The sequence below is a fragment of the Equus quagga genome, chromosome 1, assembly GCF_021613505.1.
Source record: "Equus quagga isolate Etosha38 chromosome 1, UCLA_HA_Equagga_1.0, whole genome shotgun sequence".
NCBI classification, from domain to species: Eukaryota; Metazoa; Chordata; class Mammalia; order Perissodactyla; family Equidae; genus Equus; species Equus quagga.
The window spans coordinates 4,199,407-4,221,667 of NC_060267.1; the positions used below are offsets into that span (position 1 = coordinate 4,199,407).

The 22,261-nt window shown below is 44.2% G+C and overlaps 1 protein-coding gene across 6 annotated transcripts in view; it reads left to right on the forward strand.

Moving 5' to 3' along the window:
- Positions 1 to 22,261, forward strand: part of GRIP1 (glutamate receptor interacting protein 1) — a 590,760-nt gene that overhangs the window by 551,860 nt on the left and 16,639 nt on the right. For all 6 annotated transcript variants that reach the window (XM_046661320.1, XM_046661301.1, XM_046661312.1 and 3 more), the window contains 5 exons: positions 2,210 to 2,349; positions 2,503 to 2,697; positions 13,399 to 13,555; positions 14,365 to 14,476; positions 19,113 to 19,346. In XM_046661320.1, the coding sequence (XP_046517276.1) occupies positions 2,210 to 2,349; positions 2,503 to 2,697; positions 13,399 to 13,555; positions 14,365 to 14,476; positions 19,113 to 19,346 (838 nt within the window). The remainder of the gene's footprint in view (positions 1 to 2,209; positions 2,350 to 2,502; positions 2,698 to 13,398; positions 13,556 to 14,364; positions 14,477 to 19,112; positions 19,347 to 22,261) is intronic.

Consider the following 22,261-nt stretch of genomic DNA (forward strand, 5'->3'; position numbering starts at 1 on the left):
TTGTACAGCTTGAGGACTCTCAGGCAGAGCTCCCACTTGACTGTGAGGGGCATCTTACAGGCGGTAAAAGGTGTCACACGTTTAGCATTGATGTTAGTCTCCAGAAATGTATAAACTGACCGCAGTCGACTGGAAGTAGATTTATATTGTGTCCATTTTGAGAAGAGGAGACTAAAGTTCAGGGAGGTTAAAAGGCTTGTCCGATCCAATTCAGCAAATATTTACTGAGCCCCTATTGCCTGACAGGGACTGGCCTTAGCAGTCGTGTTTTCAGGAGAGGATGACACAGGCTTTGTCCTCAAAGATGTCAGGAAACAGAGTGTAGTGATCCATCTTAATAATACCTTGTAACTTGGAATGCCCGTTTGTTCCTCTGGCAGTGATGCACACACACCCCTCCTCCCCACATTATACTGCATTTCTTTTTAGACATGTTGTAGGGCATATTCCAAGCCCTATAACCAGGTCTTTCCTCTGGTAACCCAGCTCAAGATGCACACCCATCGTTCCTGCTGACACTTGGAGACAGTGCTTTGCAACATAGAGATGTAGCATTGCAAGATTTTGGAGCTGCAAGGTACCTTAGCAATCCGCTCATCCAGCATCTTCATCTGTCAGATGAGGGCCCTGAGGCAGCTCACACAGGGCCACACTGTTGGAATTTCACATCCTGCTATTAACAGAGACCCCTATGATACAGCATCCTTCAGCTGTCCTCCTGTCCTGGGTTTCTCTGTTAGGGAGACAACAAGAAAAGACTCATATTGATCTGCTTCAGCAACCTACTGGTCTAGTGTTCTCTGGCTTACAACATAGATCTTTCCTAAACTAGAGATTCTGTATTAAAGAATAAAGTGATTTTTTTTTCAGGGAAAAGAGTTCCTCAAGAGTAGATGCACTGGTGGCCTTGTGAAGCAGCCCTCATAACCTGTATGACCCAGTGTCACTTCTGTTGCCCTGGTGGCTGCTGCCCAGCACCCCGGAAGCAGGCTGTGGTCAGAGCCCTCCGTCACAGCAGCCCTGTGCGTTGGGCTAACTCCTTCACTCTTTGTATTTCAAGTGAGCCAGGGCAACAGGAAGCTGGCACCTGCAATTTGCACTCCACAGCCTTCAGTCAGGGGGAGAGATCTGAGTTTTTATACTATCCCTGAGCTTGACTACTAGGAGTCTACTCCTTCCCACCCAGAGCTTCCAGAAAAGATAGATAATGGCGAACATTAGAATTAGAAGTTGCAATCTGCTAGTTCACAATTGGGTGAGGATGGGAAGAGAAGGGGAAAGGCCAAAGATTTTTTAGGTTATTGATCACTAAATTAATTTTCTTCTTCCACATTTCAAGCAGCGTGCTAGACCCCTCACTCAAATATGTTTTCCTTTTTAGTCCTCAGGGCTTCCCTGTGAGATGAGTATGTCATTGTAGTGATGAGGAAACCAACACCCAGAGAGGTTTAAAATAAGGTGCCCAGCAGAGGGGGAAGTGGTGTACCCACAACATGACTAACAAAAAGGTACAACTGAAATCTCACAAGGTTGTAATCTATCATAACATTAATAAAAAAAAATAATAATAAATAAGGTGCCCAGGTCACACAGCGGGTAGGTGGCAGAGCTGGATTCACCTGTAGCACTAATTGATTCCTGAATTCAGACTTTTCAATCCTTGGAATCACCAACGGGGGGCCCTGCCATAACAGGGTCTGGTGTCTGTCCCCGTCTCTCTGAGCCTCACCTTCCGTGAGCCACGGTAATGATTATGTTCAACATTTTCAATCTGTAGAAAGAAGGAACGCTCCATGCTAAACATTGCTACATTTATTGTTCAACATCATTTATTTCCTTGGGATTCTTTTTAATTGAGGTAAAATTGGTATATAACATTGTATAAGTTTCAGGTATACAACATTATAATTTGGTCCTCAGGATTTTTAAGAGAGTTACCAAATGACTCAGCTTTCTTGGAATTGGAAAAGCACACAAGTCCATTTTAAATACTAATTAAAACAATTTTTCTAATTTTATTTGGAACTAAAAAGTAAGTCACAACAGATGCAATTATCTGGTAACATTGCCCAGGAGAAAGCTAGAAGTGGCTTCTAGACACCTTCACCAAGTCTTTATTATTATGAATATATAAAGGATGTCAGGGACCTTATATTCAGTAGCATGCAGGGATTATTTCTACCTTTCTTATTACCGTTTGGTGTTTCAGAACTGGCGCAATCCACATAGGAGACCGAATCCTAGCCATCAACAGCAGCAGCTTGAAAGGGAAGCCTCTGAGTGAAGCCATCCATTTGTTACAGATGGCGGGAGAGACTGTCACCTTGAAAATTAAGAAACAGACAGATGGTAAGTGGGTCAAGAGCCACGATTAAGGATTTCCAGTGCATTTCTTTTCCTATGTGTATATTTCTAGGGAAATGGCTCTCCAGCCAGCAAATGTTTGAATATCTTTTTATTTAAATTTACTCTCATACTTAAACTCCTTTCCTGTCTTTAAAGCTCAGTCAGCATCAAGTCCCAAGAAATTCCCCATTCCCAGCCACTTGAGTGACCTGGGAGATGTGGAGGAGGACCCCTCTCCAGCACAGAAGCCAGGCAAGCTCGCCGACATGTACTCCTCCACTGTGCCCAGTGTGGACAGTGCTGTGGACTCATGGGATGGCTCTGGAATTGATGCCAGCTATGGGAATCAAGGTATGTCCTAGCCTTGGGGAACAGAGGATTTGTCCATGTTGAAGCCTGTGTTTCTCAAAGATCCACCCTCTGCTCTGTGAAGAGAGTGTCTTTATTTTACTTGTGTCTGCATCCACGCAACCACATTGAATATGGTGGCCTTCATGCTGATCAGTCATGAACATTTATCAAACAGTAGCGGGCCCCCATTACCTCTGCTCATGTCCAAGAGCTTGTCCGTCATAGATTAATCTGAGGCAAACCGTGCAATATAATGCTTCACTGAAGACCGCCCCCACTGTCTTACTTTGTTAGCAAGCTTTCCACAAGGATGGAGTGGGGGGTGCTGGGGTGCGCGTAAGAGATTAGCCCATGATTTGTGATCCAATTTATTCCTTCCTCCTCCTGACCTTTAATAGAGACTTGTACAGGTTTCCGAAAAACTCACTATTAGAGAGTTGTGATCACTATGTATATGTAGTAGATTGTTCTTCATACAGATCTACTTCATGTGAAGAAGCATAAGCTACGTTAAAACTTAAATCTCACAAACAGAACAGGAACCACAAAAACTGTTAGACTGAATCAAGAGTATCAACTAAAAGCTTCTCTTAAAAATGTTTCCTTCCCAATGATACATAGCATCAAAAGTTCTTTGTATTTCTCCGTATCTGAGCCTGACTTTCTCTGTAATGCCTTGTATAAATTCCACACTCTGAATCCCTTTTCTGCTCTGGATTTCAGTCAGTCAGAGAATAAAATACGTAAGTGAACAGTTTGGGGAGCATGTGTTCGGGTGTGAGGTCGCTTTGTAACTCTGTCAACTGCTTTTTAGGAGAGTGTGTATCCAGTCTGCTCTCTTCCTGCTTGTCCTAGTTTCTTCTCTCAGCTTTTGCCTTTGCCTGTGTCCCTCTCTGTGAAATCCCCTGAAGGGTGTGGTGGAGAAAAATGAAAAGAAATGATGCTTCAAGGTTGTCAAGTTGTTAAAAATGATATTGGAGTTTGATAGAGAAAGTATTTTAACACCCAAAATCGTATTGAGACTTTCGTGTCTCTGACAATTAATTTTTCCAAGCCATAATACCCTGTTACTTCTATCAGAGTAGACTCTGAGGTTTATTTACTGATGTGCTTGTTGGTTTATTGTTTATTAATGTGCAGACTTTTTTGTTACACAGGTTTTTGTGACGATGTTATTGATTTTAATGAATTCTGCCCCCTAAGGTGATGTGCAAGAACTTAGCCACTCTGTCCCTTTACGCCATAGGATCAGAACCATGATGACCATAGTAAATAGACGGTCTTCCCCTCATTAGTGAAAAATGAAGAACCATTTATTATTTGTGATACATTTTGAAAATCTGAAATCCTAGACAGGGAATAGTAGTCATAATAATATTAAATTTGGCATTTATAAATTAGAAATCTCTCTGAGGTTGAAGAGAGATGAGAGATAAGTAGAGAAAATGGCCATCAGGACAGAATTGAAGTCCTCCGAGGTGATGAAAAAGGAGTAACAATACCTTGTGTTTGTAAAACGCCTGAGAGTTTTCAAAGCACTTTCACATAACTAATCTCAAGTGATTAGAGAATGAGCTCAATGAACATGGAAGAAGAAAGACCAGTTACCGCAGGATCTCGGTGTTAGGAGAGAATTAGAAGTCAGCTGGTCTGACACCCGGTGCTGCCCTGAAGCCATGTCCAGCCTTGCTGCATGCCATCATGCTGCCCAGGCTGGACGCCCGCGGTGACAGGCGCTCCCTAACTACGGAGACAGCTCCCCTATGTCCACGTACAAGGCTCTGACAGCACAGAAGTTCTCACGTGCTGAGCTGAAGTCTGTCTGCCTGCAGCTTCTGCCTGTTTGTCCTAGTTCTACCCTCAAGGTCATTCAGAACTAGACTAAGGCCTCTTCCACTTGACAGCCTTCAGATGCTCAAAGATGCTACATGTCTCTCGTGAGTCTTCCCGTCTCCAAACAAAATAGCCCCAGTTCCTTCAACTGTTCCTCACATAACTTACTTCTGAGTATCTTTATCATCCTGGGGGCCTCTCTTCTGCACATGTTCAAGTTTAACTCTACACTTGTTAAAGTGCAGCTCTCAGAAAGGAAAGTCACGCAATAGTCTGACAGCCCAGAGCAACTCAAGCCTGGCCCCTTCATCACTGAAGGTTACAGAAGCTATTGGTGCAGCCTACCTAGACATAAGAATGTTGGTGCTCACACCCTATCCGTCCCTCATTTTGAGCTTACTGTTTACCAAGATCTCAAAGTCTGGCTTTTTTTTTCCATCTACTTGTGATGTTGGGTTAAACCACATCTGTCCAGATTGTGCTTGTGAAGTTGACTTTTTAAAAGCAAGATAGGGGAGCCGGCCTGGTGGTGCAGCGGTTAAGTGCTCACCTTCTGCTTCAGCAGCCCGGAGTTCACTAGTTCAGATCCTAGGTGCTGACTTAGCACCTCTTGGCAAGCCATGCTGTGGTAGGCATCCCACATATAAAATAGAGGAAGATGGGCAGGGATGTTAGCTCAGGGCCAGTCTTCCTCAGCAAAAAGAGGAGGATTGGTGCAGATGTTAGCTGAGGGCTAATCTTCCTCAAAAAAAAAATCTTATGCTTTGGACTCCTTGTATCTTATTCATTCCTCCTTCTAACTCTGAGAAAACCCTATGATTGCTTTCCTTGGATTTGGCAAAGATGAATCAATACAAGAGGAGACTGACAAATTGGTGGGACCTGCACTCTGTCATTCTCATGGACAGTGTAGCTCTTTTGGTGTCTATAACTCTTGACTCTCAACTCAGGTAGCTATGACCCTGTCTTATCGCATCATAATCTTAGATATTTCTTTTTTTCTTTTCAACTTTATTGAGGTATAAAGGACAAATAAAAGTGTATATGTTTAAAGTTTACAATGTGATGATTCGATACACATATATATTGTGAAATAATTACCACCATCAAGTTGATTAACATATCCATCACCTCACATAGTTACCATTTTGTGTGTGTGGTGAGAACGCTTAAGATCTACTTTCTTAGCAAATTTCAAGTATACAATATAGTACTATTAACTATAGTCACCGTGCTGTGCACTAGATCCCCACAACTTAGTCATCTTATAAATGAAATTTGGACCCTTAGACCAACGTCTCTCCATTTCTCTGGCAACTACATTCTACTCTCTGTTTCTACAAGTTTGGCTTCTTTGTTGTTTTCTTTTCAGGTTCCACATATAAATGAGCTCGTATAGTATTTGTCTTTCTCTCTTTGGCTTATTTCACTTAGCATAACATCCTCCAGCTTTATCCATGTTGTTGCAAATGGCAGCATTTTCTTCTTTTTTTACGGCTGCATGATTTTCCATTATATATATATACAGTCATGTGCATAGTGACGTTTTGGTCAATGACGGATCTCATATATGACAGTGGTCCCATAAGATTAATACCATATACCAGGTGTGTGGTAGGCTATACCATCTAGGTTTTTGTAAGTACACTCTATGATGTTTGCACAACAATGAAATGGCCTAATGACGCATTTCTCAGAACGTATCCCTGTCATTAAGCTGCATATGACTGTGTACCACATTTCTTTATCCATTCATCCATCAGCAGACACTTAGGTTGTGTCCATATCTTGACTATTATGAATAATGCTGCAATGACATGGGAGTAAAGGCATCTCTTTGAGATACTGACTTTATTTCCTTTGGCCCAGAAGGGGGATTGCTGCATCCTTTGAGGTCATTTTGATCATTTGAATTCTTTCAGAAAAAAAAAAATCCATTTCCTCAAGGTTTTCTAATATATTTGCATACAGTTAAGTAATCTCTTGTTTGATTCTTTTTATTTTCTTGGTTTCTATAATTATATCCCCAATATTGTTTCGTATTTGGTATATTTGTGTTTTCATTCTTTTTTCCCCCATGATTGTATTGGTAATGGCTTCTTTTTATTTAGTATTTTTTCCCAAAGAACTGACTCTTGCATTTATGTATTAGTTCCACTCTGTTTTTTAAAAATAATCTTTTGCTTTTAATTTGATTAACTTTTTTCCATTCTGCATAGACTTTGTTCTGTTTATGACTTGAATTGGATGCAGAATTCACTTATTTCCATGCTTCCTTGTAGTCTTCATAAAGATGATGGTGACTGATAAAAGACACCGACATCCGCAGTCAGAGAGTGCAACTTTCCAGTAACATGGTTGAGGAGCACACATAGTACACGCAGAGAGTGGCCCAGAGCAGGGATCAGCAACGTTCTCCCCATTGAGGGGGTTTTATTTTTCTCTTCCATTTCTTTCTGATCTCTACAAGCTCATGTTTCATCTCCTTCTATCGTGTTGCCTTGCTCAATTTTCCTTGAGCTCTTATATCTCTGCTTTGATCTCCTTTTTTATAGAGATGAGGGTTTTGGTGTGTGTTTTTTAAATTTTGTGATGACATATTTGATCACATTTATCATTTGCTCCATGGCAGCCTTTTACTCGTAAGTATCCTTCTTCTTCTATTGCCTTTTCTGTTTCTTCTCTTTTTATATTAACTTGGTATACATCGTATGCCAGTTCCTTTTAAATTATTGCTCTTCTTTGAATGAGATGACTTCTTCCTGAATTGGAGTTTGCAAGAAGTTCTGAGACAGAAGAGCCCAAGCTGTGTTCCTGGCTGGCAAACTTGCCCCAGTTCACAGTACCTGTGATGAGTTTATGCTTCCTCAGCCCGCAGAGATCAACAAGCGCAGGCTGCCAACAACGCAGCATTCCTCTCTGCTGGCCTGCCTCCCCGCGAGATTGCTTCCGGCAGGGGCAGGCTGTGGTCCATCTCTGGGTGTCATCTTTCAGCCCAGCTCGCTGGCTTTACCCTGGTGCCAAACTGGGTCCAGGGCACTTTCTGCCCCCAGACTATGCAATCCACTCTAGCATTCCAAACACGCCTTGTCATTCTGCCTCATGCCACGGCCTCTGCTTTGGAGGAGCGTGCCCTCTCTGAAATCTCTGGCCACACATGTCTCCTTGGCTTCTTACCACCCCCCACACCTCCCATTTGACTTCCACCGAATTTGGTAACTTTCCTTATGCATTATGGTTTGAGAGCCTGGTTTCGCCAAAGATGGAGTTTACATTCTGTTATTTGTCATCCCTTTTTGTTTTGAGGTGATTTCTAGAGAACGTAGAAGTATCTTGGCTCTGCCATTTTAAAACGACAGTCCCATCTAAACAGTGTAAATATTTCTTGGCAAGAACAATTACAAATAGTTACACAAATGTATGATTTGATCTTCTCCTTCTTAAGGAAATTGAGTCTTTAGGAAACAAATTTCGGAAGGAATTATCTGGCTCGCTTTCCTATAGTAAAACTGGCTTCCAAAAATGAAAGTAGTGGCAGGAGCTGTAGTCCCAAAATTGCAGAGTCAAAGATTGAATTCCAAAACCATTCTCTGATCTCAGACTTTATGAATATGAACCAACATTGGTTAGTTCACTTTTCTAAATTACTACTGAGTATGAATTAAGAGCTACAAATGGAAGATATCAACCTGCACAATATTGTGGTACTGAAAACCACAAAGTACAATATTGGAATATCAGAACTTTACAAATATCTGAGGTGTAGTTGCACTAAAAATACACATGATTATATGAAGATTCCATCCACTTTCAGAAGTGCCTACATTTGGGAAGACCTATTTTCCATTATGCAAGTGAATAAAAGTAAACATGCCTCCAGGTGAAAGACTGAATTTTATCCCTCGTGTTAGTTTCCCTGGGCTGCTAAAACCAACACTGCACACTGGGTGGCTTCAAGACCAGAAGTTCATCTTCCCACCATTTGGGAGGCTGAAGTCCAAGAGGAAAGTGTCAGCAGGGTTGCTTCTCCTGAGGCCTCTCTCCCTGGTTTGCAGAGGGCTTCTTCTCTGTGTGCTCACAGTGTTCCCCCTGTGTGCGCGCATCCCTGCTGTCTCTTGTGTGTGTCCACATATCCTCTCCTGATAACAACACCAATCAGATTAGACTATGGCCCCACCCTTATGACCTCATTTGACCTTAATTACCTTTTTAAAGGCCCTGTCTCCAAATACAGTCACATTAGGGGTTAGGGCATCAACATACGAGTCTGGGGGGACACAATTCAGTCCATGACATACCTAACATTATGATACAAAGTATAAGACCAGATATGGAAACCTAGATAGAGAGAAAGAAAAAAAGAAGGAAAGAAGGAAGGAGGGAGGAGGGAAGAAAGGAGGAAAGAGGAAGGAAGGAAGGAAGGAAGGAAAGAAGGGAAGGAGGGAGAAAAAAAACCCAGAAAGCTGTCCAGTTCTAACTAAAAAGAATAATTGCTTAGCAAATACATTTTTTTAACTACTTCTCTCTCTCAATTTGTTTCTTTTATCAATTTTGAATTTAGAATCTAGTGTCCAGTCTCATACCTGTATTTGATTTCATGTGCTTATACCATCATTTGGTGAAAACAAAGTCTATTCCTGGCAGTTGATCTTTCTTACCCCTGGGCTGACTCATTTATTCCATTCCTTCTAGGGCTCTTAGGTCTGACTCCTGGTGTGAAGGAATATTCCTCAGGGCCCGTAAACGTCTTCTCCACTATGGCAACCAGCTTGCCTTTACCTGAACCTGACTTCGCTCAGACAGTCCCAGGTTAAACCATGCCATCGTCATCCACCTGCATCACCTGGGGATTGAATTCACCTACATATAAAAGAAAATACAAATGACAGTGTTTAAACAAGACTGGTTATTTTCTCCCCCCGTCCTAAAGAGCCTGGGGGATGCAGGGAGCCCCAGGTGTCGCCTTCCTGCTTCTTACCAGCTTCACATCTCTGTGTCTCTCCATTGCACTGCCCCTGTTAGAAACCTTCCTCAGCCTGAGACATTTGCTTGCACACTCCTCCACATTCCTATCAGCGATCTTTAGAAAACTAAATCTAATCTTCCACTCCCTATGAGAAAAGCACTCTTGATGGTTCTCTATTGTTGTAGGATAAGGTCAAAGGTCCTGGAATCTAGTCCACAACCACCTTATCAGTCCCATCTCCTGACACCTCTTTGCAGAACCTTTTTCTCCTGACTTCTCACTATTCTCTAAGCAAACCTTGATAGCCCTGGGTGTTTGATATATTAATCCCCCCTTCCTTATCAGTTCTAAATCAGTTGAGAAAGAGAAATTGCAGTCAACAATGAATTAAAATATCAACTTTTGGGGCCGGCCTGGTAGCCCAGTGGTTAAGTGTGCACGTTCCACTTCGGCGGCCCAGGGTTCACCGGTTTGAATCCCAGGTGCAGACATGGCACCGCTTGGCAAGCCATGCTGTGACAGGCGTCCTACATATTAGAAAAAAAGTAGAGGAATATGGGCATGGATGTTAGCTCGGGCCAGTCTTCCTCAGCAAAAAGAGAAGGATTGGCAGATCTTAGCTCAGGGCTAGTCTTCCTCAAAAAAAAAAGAAAAGAAAAAAAATACCAACTTTTTTGTTTTGGGTTTTTTCCCCTAGAAAAGCTGGATTGGACATACAACCGAAATCCAGAGTATCTCCCTACTCTCGACCTAAGTGTAGATGTTAGGACTTAAATGAGGGGAAGTCAAATCTACAAAGCAAACCATAACTCAGCATGTCAGCTGAATTTGGTTCAGCTGAACAGAACTGAAAACCCTAATATTACAGTGTCTTAAATCACGAAGAAGTAGGCATTCGGACGGAGCTGGTATAAAACTCCCCAGTGTCATCAGGGACCCATGCTCTTAAATGTTTATTTTCTATTATGTTTAGCCCTTGGCTTCCATGCTTAGGTTAACCACATGGTCCAAGATAGTTACTGGGGCTCCCCCTATTTCTTCTACATTCCAGGCGGCAGGAAAAAGGGTTGTAAGGACCCTTCCCAGAAGTCCCATCCACATATCATTGGCTAGAACTTTGTACATAGCTAACACTTAACTTCAAGAAAGGCTAGGAAATATAGTCTTATCCTGAGCAATAACATGCCCACCCCCAAAATGGTATTCCGGTACCGCGGATGAAGAAAAGGATGGATGTGTTGATGGGTAACTAGTCGTCTGCCACGGTCGGCTAACTGCACTGTCTTGGCCTCCCTGCCGGCTTTGAGCTCACAGGGCCAAGAGCGGGACGCAGGTTTGTCGACCTCACAGCACGGCCGCAGCGGGAGAGGCATCAGAGCGAGCCACGAAGGGCCCGAGCGCTGTCTTCCAGAACCCTCTCCGATGGGGAGGGCCAAGCGCAGGTGTAAGAGGGAGCAGATTCCCGGGCCGATAGGGAACGTGAGGACGGGAGCAGGGTTCGGGGGCTGCCTGGCCAGCTCTCCCAAAGGCCGGCTCCCCCTCGGGCTCCACACTTGTGTCACCTTTCCTCGGGCACCTTCCCTGACCCGCCTTCGCCCAGCCACCCTGTGTCCTTCCACGCCAGCGAGTCCAGACCAGAGGACCCCGCCGCTCCCACGCCCTCGGAACCCCCTCTCTGTGCCGCTTCTCCGGGTCGCTAAGCTGTGCGGCGGGGCCCCCGGCCCCCTCGTCCGCGGGCCAGCCGCTCCTGTGGTGCCTGCGCTCGGGAGGCGCTGGAGTGCTTCCCGGATGCGCGCCGGCCTTCTCTCCTCTCCCTGCGGGGGCCGAGGAGCCCGGGATGGGGAGAAGCTGAATGGCTTCGAGAATAACGAAGGCAGCGGGCATCCGCGTGCAGTAACCCGCGCTGCGTGCCAAGCGCTTGCCTGCGTGTCATGAGGATGACGCCCCTGGACTCCTGTGAGCCCGGCGAGGCGCGCCCCGTTATCCCTGGTTCGCCCTCAGGGGACCGGGCCAAGGGCGCAGCACGAGGGGGCAAGGCTGGGGTTTGCACCGGGCCTTTTCTCACGTCGCTCCTGGGCCGGCATGGCGTGGGCGGCCCCAGGTCTTCTGAGTCTGTGCCTGACCCCAGGGTGCTAGAATGTGATGCCCTCACACGCCCTGCTGTTGTAAGGCGGTAGGCCTTTACCAGCGCTCGACAAGGCAGCCCTCGTATGGGCGGACGTGTCTTCGCGCGGCATTTTCCCAGCAACGATGCTGCACATGTGCTCACACCCATCCTCACGCCCCTGCCCAGGTCTCCAAGAATACGGACAGGCGACAGTTGGAAGGACAATCAGTGTGTCACCTGCGGGTCTAAGACATGCTGGAATTTCCCCGTTAATGCTCATCACAAAAGGCTACCCACCCCCACCCTCCAGGACGCCACCATTCAGCATCTGGCTCTTGGCAAGTTCAAAGCCAGTGAAAAGACTGAGGAGCAGGCTTCCTGTAACTCTTAGTATATCAGGAAAGGGGAGACTCTCGTACCTGGGGGCTGGTTGGTTTGGTTCGGAAGGAGAAACGGACAGCCTGTGAGTGGGAGCCGGAGAAACGCAGTGTCCCCATCACTCCTTCAAGGGGACATGCCTGGCTTCCCTTAATTCAACGCTCTTGACGGAAAACTGCGCGTTCATCACACAAGACTTCTTCCCAAATGGCTAGCCACACTTCTGCAGTTATCCGAGAAAGAAAATGAGAGGATGTGCTGTCAATATTCCCCCTGTGGCAAGGACTTCTGATCCTTGCTGTCCTGAAGCAGAGGCTTCTCGGAGTCCTTCCCTCCTGGCTGTGGGCATCCCCTGTGTGCTTGTCAAATCCGTCTGATGAGAGCGTTGTCCCTTGGACCTCCTGCTATGCCTGGGCTCTACTCAGTAGTGAGGGTGGCCTTATGGGATCTAACAAGTGGAGGGAAATTGAATGAGGAAGACCAGCCAGGATGCCACGGTGATGGTCATCGTCCAGGATCCAGTCACTTAACTGCATGTGAAAAAGGGGGCTTAGGCCTGTTTGCTATAGTGTTTTTAAACACAGAAATACATATTATATGGCAACCCGATACACCCGTGTAAACACACACACACACACGTGCGCACAATGGGTCACACCTTGAAGTGGTGGCTGAAGCCATGTATGGTGGTTACAGCACGAGCTGTAGAGTCGGACCTGCCGACAAGCACTGCTCTCCCCTCTGAACCCCTGAAAAGAATTTTGCCAAACTACATACCCCACCACACATCTAAATTTGTCATCTAAATGTTTTTCTCCCCAAATTTAAATACTTGCAAAGACTGTAATTTCCAGTTTGTTGTAAATATGCTCTAAATATATTTTTGTCAAAATGTGGAGCTGCGGATTTAAGCTCAACTATGTGGAAAACGTCCATTATATAACCTAATTGCCAAAGCCATTCCTCACTGCGGAGCCATCAAGCTAATCAGACTTCACTCCCCATCGGAAAGGAAGTCAGTCTTCATCCTGCAGTTCATGTCAGCATAGAGCACCACCTCCCACCCTGACAGCCGTCCAGCTTCTGACCCTCATTTGGAAACGCAGAGATGGGTGGATGTGAGAGGGCAGCGCCCGCCACGGCTCTGTGCCAGGTTGAAGTAACACACTGTTCCCGAGAGACTCCCCTTAGGAGCGAGGCTTTCTCAAATTGTCCCTTGATTTGGCACCTGAGAGTTTTTATCTTTAAGTATGTTGATCTTTAAGTATTACCTTGATGGCCTTTATGATCCCAAATTCGGTTCAAGTCAGCCCCCTTGAACAAATGAATGGAAACCACAGGAAAAGACAAGTTCCTAACCAGACCTCTCTTGAGGTATTCTCCGAAATCGAACATCACACCTTGTTTTTCGTTCCAGGCACCGGCTTTCAGGCCTCAGGATACAACTTCAACACCTACGAGTGGAGAGGTTCAAAACAGAGAGGCAGCTTGTCCCCAGTCACTAAGCCGCGGAGCCAGACTTACCCAGATGTGGGGCTGAGCAGCGAAGACTGGGACCGGTCCACGGTCAGCGGGTAAGGCTCTTATCGCCTGCGGCCCCATACCAGGTGCTTCGCAGACACCGGGCCAGATGTGAGCTTCCCTGTGACCCTACATATTGCTACCGCTGGCTTCCTGGGGCTGGGTAATCGCCGTGCTGGCCCCTCGGCCGGACTCTGAGGTTGTGCCTGCCCAGCGGGAGCCAGCACCACCACACAACAGGGCAGGAGCGACGTTTCCCCAGTGAAAACAACAGCGGCACGTGGGGAAAACCTACGTGTATAAACCGTGCCCTCACCCTGTAATTAGTTCCCTCTCCTTTCCTTTAAAGGTAGTTTCACGTTAACCTACATTAAAAAAAAAGATATGGCTAGGGTCCCCTATTTTTAACTAGGAGATATATTTTAGCATTTTGTCCCTTACCAAGCTTATTAAGGAAATTCATAAAAAGTGACAGCACTTAATTATCTCTACTGATGTTTATAATAAGTGGGGAAAACACATTTTTCTCTCTTAGAGAAAAGTGATTTCTTTTTTCCTAGAGACAGAGCAGCTGAAAAATATCCCCACCCGGGGCTGTGTGAAAGCAGCTCCATGCGCAGTAGCCAGGAGGACTCTAACAGTCAGTCAGTAAGACCACGTCCTTCCTTTCAGTCTTGGAGATGCTTCAGGTTTCCTATAGTGTCCTTACACTGGGGCTGTCCTTACTTGGAGGCCACAGCTGGAAGAAAGATCCAAAGTGTCTCCATCCTTTGTGTGAGATGAAGGAGAGAGATTCTGGATACAGAAAAAAATCAGTTGTGTCTGGCAAGTTCTTAACCCAGACTGTGGCTTTTGACGCCAGTTTTACAGGGGCTCCGGATGGCACCGAGGCTGAGCAAGAGGAGAACTTCTGGTCTCAAGCTCTGGAGGACTTAGAAACCTGCGGGCAGTCGGGAATTCTGCGCGAACTCGAGGTAGCCGCATCCTGCTGCTTACTTCAATTGTTTCTACATTCATTGTTTTTGGTCCTTTTGAGTTTGCATTTATCACACCAGTTCATTTAAAAGCTTTAACCCCTTTCCACAGGAGAAAGCTGACAGGCGTGTGTCTTTGAGAAACATGACACTCTTGGTAGCTACCCTTTCTGTTTCTATTTTTGCTTGTGAAGCTGCCTCCCCGCCCCCTTGCCTTCGGACAGCAATTTGATTTAATACAATGCAGTTGGAAGTATTTATTTCCCCGTCTCCCCCCCACCCCGAGCTTACTGACTTGTGGCTTCTGCCATCGCTCCCTGCTAACCCTGACTGTACCTGTTTGCCCCTGAATCGCTAAGGAGCCAGCTGAGTCTGCCAGCAGTGGCGCATCTCATTCTCTTAGTTGCTTTAGAAAGGTTTCTTTGGCATGTTTTCATTTGTACCTGGTCTAGAAATTAATTTGGTCGTGAAGAGGAACATAAGAGGAAATTTTATTTCATTTTGTTTTGCCCTTAAGTAGATGGCAATGCATGCAGCTGGTGAAAAAGGCCAGTCTGTGTGATAAGCAGCCAAAATATTACACAATACTTTGCTATTAATTGCAAATCCTGATGCCAGATTAACTTAGTGTGAATTCGAGGAGTGGTGGCGAGATGGAGGTCAGTAGCTGAGCTCCCGGTGAGTTCTTTCATCAAAGCCGTGGATTTGCTGATGGTCTTCACACTTTGGTCTGGGAAGTCCTGGACTGTTTCCTTTTATGTTCTTTTAAATTTTCTGAGCTGTAAAAAAATAAAGTGGCCAAAGTCCCATTTTTATGTTGATGTCATATGAGGTCCCCAGGTCACCATAAGGAATGTGAATGACGTAACTGGGTGAAACTTGCAATTTTAAAATGAACACCCATCTTTCTATTATGTTGCTTCTCGATTGCATGTGTGGATATTTTATGTGATTCTCATGTTTGTGAATCTGCAAAGAGAGTTATAAAGGAAAAAACTAGTTTGAATTTGTAAACAGCATAGTATTACCTGGCATGAATTTCAGCTTCAGAGCACAGTTAAAGGACCTGGAGATGGATAATCCTGTACAATTTAAATTAAGATTTGGCAATTGATTCCTTTTTATGCAACTTTCGAAAAGAGTAGAATGCTTAAGTATCAGCTGGCTTATTTAAACTTTTACCACTTCCTGTATGTGGAATGATCAGCAAAAGAGGCCCAAAATGAATCATAGCTCAGTTTGCAATTCTTGAACATAGTCCTGCTTTTGAAAGCGTGTGTCAGCTCGTATGCTTTTTCCATTTACTTTTTGATACTTCTCCTTTGAAGAAGCAGCTATTCTTCTAATAGCTTCTTTTGCATTAGGTAAAATGAAGATGATATAAAAAGTAATACGATGAGGTTGTGTTTTCACCCAAAAATTGAGTTATTTAATGAAAATAACGTCCACCAGCATAGAAGGTATGTTGCAACAGCCCATGAATTTTGTCCAGTGTAGCTTCAGGCAGCCGTGGCCCTGAAATTATGACTCCAGCAAGGAGGTGGGTTGAATTTATAAGCCAAAGAGAAATGAAAGTCCTCCACTAGGAAGAGCGATTGGCTAATCCATTCATTAGAGTCATATTTACACTTTATCACAGAGAATATTCATTTATTAGTTTAAATGAACTCTGATCCCTTGCAAATGCTACTCTGCAAAAAATATTATTGGAGCTAGGTTGCTGCATATGAAATTCACAAAGCATACGATAACCATAATAAATGGAGAAGATTAGCTAAGACAAAAAATGATTACAATTGAAATAAAATGAAACTTATGCTAGTCATTTTCCCCATTGCCAGCAATAATTTAAGTTCAACTTTAGCACTGAAAAATGTATAGATTTAACAAAAAAGAAAAATTCAGAGTAAGACTTTGGACCAGTTACTTAATCTCTCTTATCAGATATTTCTTCTTCCATAAAATATGGCGATTATAATGACTAATGCTTATGTGGCATTTAACACAGAAATGGCATTTAATAAATGTCCAATAGAAATTATTATTTTTGCCATTTTTTTGATTAATGAACACTGCTTTAACTATTTTTTATTGAATATAGTATAAGAAGAAGTTTTAACTAAATGTCAGATAGAGAAACTCTGGAACATACCCTGTCTAAGTTATATGTACATCATATATCTCACTGATAATTTTGAAAAAGAAAATTATAACTGTAAACTATGAATTGTGCAAAGTGAAACAGGCAGTACATGCTATTGAGGCTGAAACAAATCCTAGATAATTTAGAATAATTATTTTTTCACTTATTTCATTTTTATATTTGTTTTAATTTTTACATTCTTTCATAGATGCCACTAATTCAATTGAAGTTCACTTTAACAAAGCAGTCAGGCCATGCTTTGAAAACGTGAACTACAGACCTATTGATAATATATCGTTACTCCCATCAGAACCCTTTCCAGATTAGTTTGTAACTTCTGTTGTGGATAAGGCTTATCAAAGCAGAGCTGTTGTCTCCCAGTTGTGGTGATTAAGTATTTTACTTCCTACCTGTTTCCTGCTGCTCCCATGAAAAATGACTATAAAAAAACAGATGTTAACAAAGCAAATAACTAGTCTAAGCAGGTAAAAACAATCGGTGGATGGTCATCACTGCAAGAAAGCAATCATTACATGCTGTCAGTTACAGCAGATTAAACAAAGAAATGAGCTATGTGGGTGAAGTGCCATAAGGTAAAAGGATGTCCCATGATACCAGCAAAGCTAGTAATTGAAAGGTTTCAATTTAAAAGGGGGATTTATCTGAAATAAACCACAATATAGATAATCCACACTGGTTTAAATGTTAGGGTTTTTCTTTCAATCTACAAAGAGTCAGTTTTATATGTTTCAACCTAATGCTTGACTAAGAAGCAACACGGCCTGGTAGTCAAGAATGAGGATTCTGGAGGCAGATTGCGAGGGGTCGCAATCCCAGACTGCTGAGCGAGCTGCTTGCCTTATCCAGGGCTCCCTGCCCTTAACTGCAGTGGGGAGATATAATTATAATACCTAGCATATGGAGTCACCATAAGGGTTACATGATATTCTGCATACACTTATATATGGTACTTAGCACCTGTTAATGCTCAATGACCAGTAAGTTTTTTTAACAATTATAATTTTCAACATTATCAGTAAGATAACTGATCTAGTCAGGATATTGATGTTTATTTTGTGTTTTTTTCAACAGAGTTGTAGCTATATATACATAGGTGCCAATACTTGGCTGTCATTCAAAGATCTTATTAGTGGCCTGTATAGAGCTGAACCCAGGTGAATCTTGGAATTATAAAATCTTAGAGAGAGGAGAAATGAAAGTTCTACTCACTTTGCAGTGTTCCCTCCTCATCAATAATTTTAGATCATGCCCCTGGCTCATTTGCCCCCTGTGGCCTTGGGTAAGTAAGCCTCTTTGTGCCTCAATTTCCTCACCTATGAATTAGGAGAAATAACAGTGCTTATTTCATAAAGTTTTTGTGAGGCTTAAATGGGCGAATCCGTTCAAAGGACTCAACAAATCACACTTCTGTTACTTTTAGCATCAGCACCCACATAAACCACTACAGCATGTTGTAGCCAGTTAACACAGCACAGAAACTTTTTTTCCCTTCCCATTTCAGCCAGATTCGCCAGCAGTGCTGGTTGACCTTTATATAGGCTTCATATTGAGGAGTACAGAGCTGGCTGCAGGCATGTTTTCAGAATTTTAGCATCCTCAAACTGTGAGAGATGAACATGCCCAACATAGTGGTTTCAGATTCTTTTCTTGTTCCGCCTCTGAGACTCAGTCAGCCTTGGGATCTAATCTCGCCATTCTTTGTGTGTTGTGCAAGGAGTATGTTTGAAACTGAACACGCTTTCCCAATCCACGGGTAAAGTCCAATCCAGGTCACAGCTTTAGAGCAGAGCGTTGAATCCGGTATCCTAATAAATGATTATTCTTTAACTGAGCTGAGGATCTTACACAAAGGCTATTTCTAAGAAACACTGACCTACAGTGCCAAATATGTGGAGGCCTCGCTCGTCTACAAGCTCCTGGGGCAGGCCACTGGTCAAAGGAAAGACAACATACAGGAGTAGGCAGGTGCATGGCAGAGAAGCCCTGCCTGTGTGTCAGCAACCCCATTTGAGCCAATGGCCAGCTCCAGTTGGCTCTGGAGGCAGCATTGCAAATAGAGGCACCCGGTCTCCATGGGGATGTTCTCAGCTCCTTTCTGTAGGACATATTGAAGGATGCCACATGAACCCATCTGTTAGAGCCACTCAGTGGAAAGTTAGTGCCTAAAATGTAGTCTGCAGTAAGCAAATGTTAAAGCTTTCCAGTTTGACTCAAAACTGCCAGGGGTGGTATTTGATTAAATAAACTCAATGGCTTAAGTACTTAAATTGGATTTGAGACGCGCATTATAAATGTCACTGGCAAAGCATTTTCCCAGACATTCGTTTAGTATGTCCATTCCCCAGCCTTTGGTTATGCCCTGAAGAGACTGTATTTTGACCCGGCAGAAGTTAAAATGTGCTTAATGTTGAGCGACCAAACCCCTTCTGTTGTCCATGGCCTAACTGTTTCTGAAAATTGTCAATGCCGCAGGCAACAATCATGTCGGGGAGCACGGTGAGTTTGAATCACGAGGCCCCAACACCCCGCAGTCAGCTGGGGCGGCAGGCCAGCTTCCAGGAACGGAGCACCTCGCGGCCGCACTATAGCCAGACAACTCGGAGCAACACCCTGCCCTCCGAGGTGGGCAGGAAGTCCGTGCCCCTGAGAAAAATGAAACAGGAAATAAAGGAGATGATGTCCCCAACTCCGGTGGAGCTGCACAAGGTCAGGAAGCTTTCTTCTCTTTCCTTAGGGTCCCAGTTAGGAGCCATTTGTCACAGCATGGGCGTCCTGATGCAATTGTGACAATGACATTCTCCTGTGGGCTCAGCCAGGGCAAGAAGACCAGAGCTTAAAGGCAGGTCATCGTCAGAGACTTTGTTCTCGAAAGGTGATCTTTGGGAGGGTATCCTGTAAAACGGGGACAGTTGGCTTTCAAGCAATGATTTTATCAAAAATGTATTGATGGATAAAATCTTCTTACAAAAGTTTGAGACTCCAGTGTCACATGGAGTTTTGATGAGTCTGTCTGTGACTCCAGCCTCATTGGAAGCTGAGACGGGTTTTCTAAATGTCAAATGTCTAAAGAGGGGTTGCAGATGTACTGTGGGGGGGCTGAATCCTTCATTGCAGACTTATCAGCAGGCGGCCATGCTACTCAGGGGACAGGGAGTTCTCTTCAAGATGTCATTTTGGCGTCTTGGGTCAGGAGGGGGAAGGCCTGGCTGTGTTCTGTCTCTGCTACATGTTTGCCTCCCTTTACATCATGGAAGAAGACGCATGATTGCCGCAGAACTGAACTGAGTTGTTGCCAGACTTTAAAGAAGGCATGTGTAAGTGACAGTGTCTGTGGGACCAGAGCCACGGAGAGCTGTGGTGGGGAGGCGTCTCGGTTTTTTTTTGTAGAACGAACGCTTTATTTTTTTTGTTAATATCTAAGGATGTAGAGACAGTAACAATTTCACCTCACTTTTCTTAAGAACCAAGACGCTCTCTGTAGTGAATAAGCTATTAGCTAGAAACTAGTTGTCTTCCCCACAAGAGCAAATGTCAGGCTAAGAGGGGCTAACAGGCCAGCTGCTCCCTTTTTCCTCTAAAGACTTCAGTCTCCCTGACGACCTATTAAAACTAGCTATTTATTTTGCAGCTGACAAAGGGTATGGTGAAAGAACGAATAGGAGGGGAATTTGAGTCCTGAACTTTGTGTTCCAATCCTAGGTTCATTCTTTTTTTTTTTTACAATTTTCTTTTTTTTAAGGTATGGTTCTTTGTGTGTGTGGTGAGGAAGATTGGCCCTGGGCTAACATCTGTTGCCAATCTTACTCTTTCTTTTTCCTCCCCAAAGCCCCAGTTCATAGTTGTATATCCTAGTTGCAGGTCATTCTAATTCTTCTATGCAGGATGCCGCCACAGCATGGCTTGATAAGTGGTGTGTAGGTCCACACCCAGGATCTGAACTAGTGAACCCTGGGCAGCCAAAGCAGAGCACAAGAACTTAACTACTGGCCAGGGGCCAGCACCCCTAGGTTCATTCTTTCACTACTCATTCATTCACTCAATACCTGTACTGTGCATTCATTCATTTAAATGTGTTGTGAATCCCCAAGGAGCACATAGTCTAAAGGGAAGACAGTCTGGGAAACAGTGCGGAGGGAGTGGGATAAGCACAATGAGAGACGCAAGCCTAGACTGCCTTGGGGGACAGAGGTTGGACCGTAACCCCTCTAGAGGAGACAGGAAAGGCTTCCTCGAAGTAGGTGTTGACTCTGCAGGAAGTGGAGGGTGGGAGCGCATTCCAAGCACAGAAAGAAGCGTGGTCAAAGTCGTGGCATACTGAGGGAATGCAGATATTCCAACATGACCAAAGCCTTGAGTGGAGCCTTGTGCATTAGAAGAAATTACAGACCTACAGAAAAGCAAAGAAATTTCTGACATTCTGGGTGGGGACACATGCCACAGGTCGGCTTGTTTATCAGTTACCCTGAATTCGTGTGTCTGTTTGGTAAACACCAGCCTTCCCCACCTGTCACACATCCTAATATGCTAATTGACAAACAGTGTAAGGACTCCCACGGTGAATACATTGCAGAAGCTGCATGGTCACTGCTCTCTCTACTGTACCGAGGAGAGGGCTGGCCCTCCCGACTCCTCAGGTGTCCAGGACACTGCCATCCCCTCTTCTGTAAGTTCTCCTGGCCATGCAGAGAAGAGTGCGCTTGATCACCCACCCTCCTCAGCCCCAAAGGGAAAGGATGCCAACATGGATTGAGCGCTTTCTCTGTGCTATATTCTTTACATTTCCAGCCGACACAGTAGCCCTTCTTAGCAGGTATTTATTATCCCCGTCTACAGGATAGGGAAATAGCAAGTATGAAATAGAGTCATTTTTCCTTCTTGAGTGAAGCAGGCTCCTCTAAGGAAGATCATTGATAGCTCAGCCTACAAAAGACCTGCATCCCCATCCCTCCTGCACTGAGAGCATCTAGCAAAGATAATGACGGTGAAGTGGGTGTGCAAGTTGGTACAGCCAAGGTTTACAAAAAGTGACTGTGCTGAAAATAGATCTTATTTAAAAAAAAAAAAAAGGTATCATCCACTTACCAGCACAATGAGCGACAGTGGATAGACTGGTTGGAACATTTGTGTGGCAGTGGGTGAACCTGGTGGCCACAGGACCACAGACATGGATGGGCCGGCTGGACCTAACACGTGGGATACTGCCTTCTTCCTTCACATCAGTCGTTCCCCTCAACGCTGGCTATAAGTGCATCTCCCTCATAGCTTCATTCTTCTTCTGAATTGATCTAAATAAAATTATATTCTAAAAAGGAAGCGGTGTCCTGGGCATTGTAAGATACCTCACGTGATCTAGTTAAGTGAAACTGTAGCAGAGGGGCTGACTGTGGAATTCTTGGCATGGTTATGTTCACATCTCGGGCATCTTTTCCTTGTTAAGTGAATTCAGTGACTCTGGTAGGCCATCCACGTTTGTGGTTAAATACACTCTCCAGTTCTGAAGTGCTTGAGAGAAGAAATGGCTGAGAGCAAAGACTGGTCATTGTGCTTGTGTCTCACATGCACGTGCCTTTTGAACACTGGAAGATTACCTGACACCATGAAAGAGCACAGTGACTTGTTGA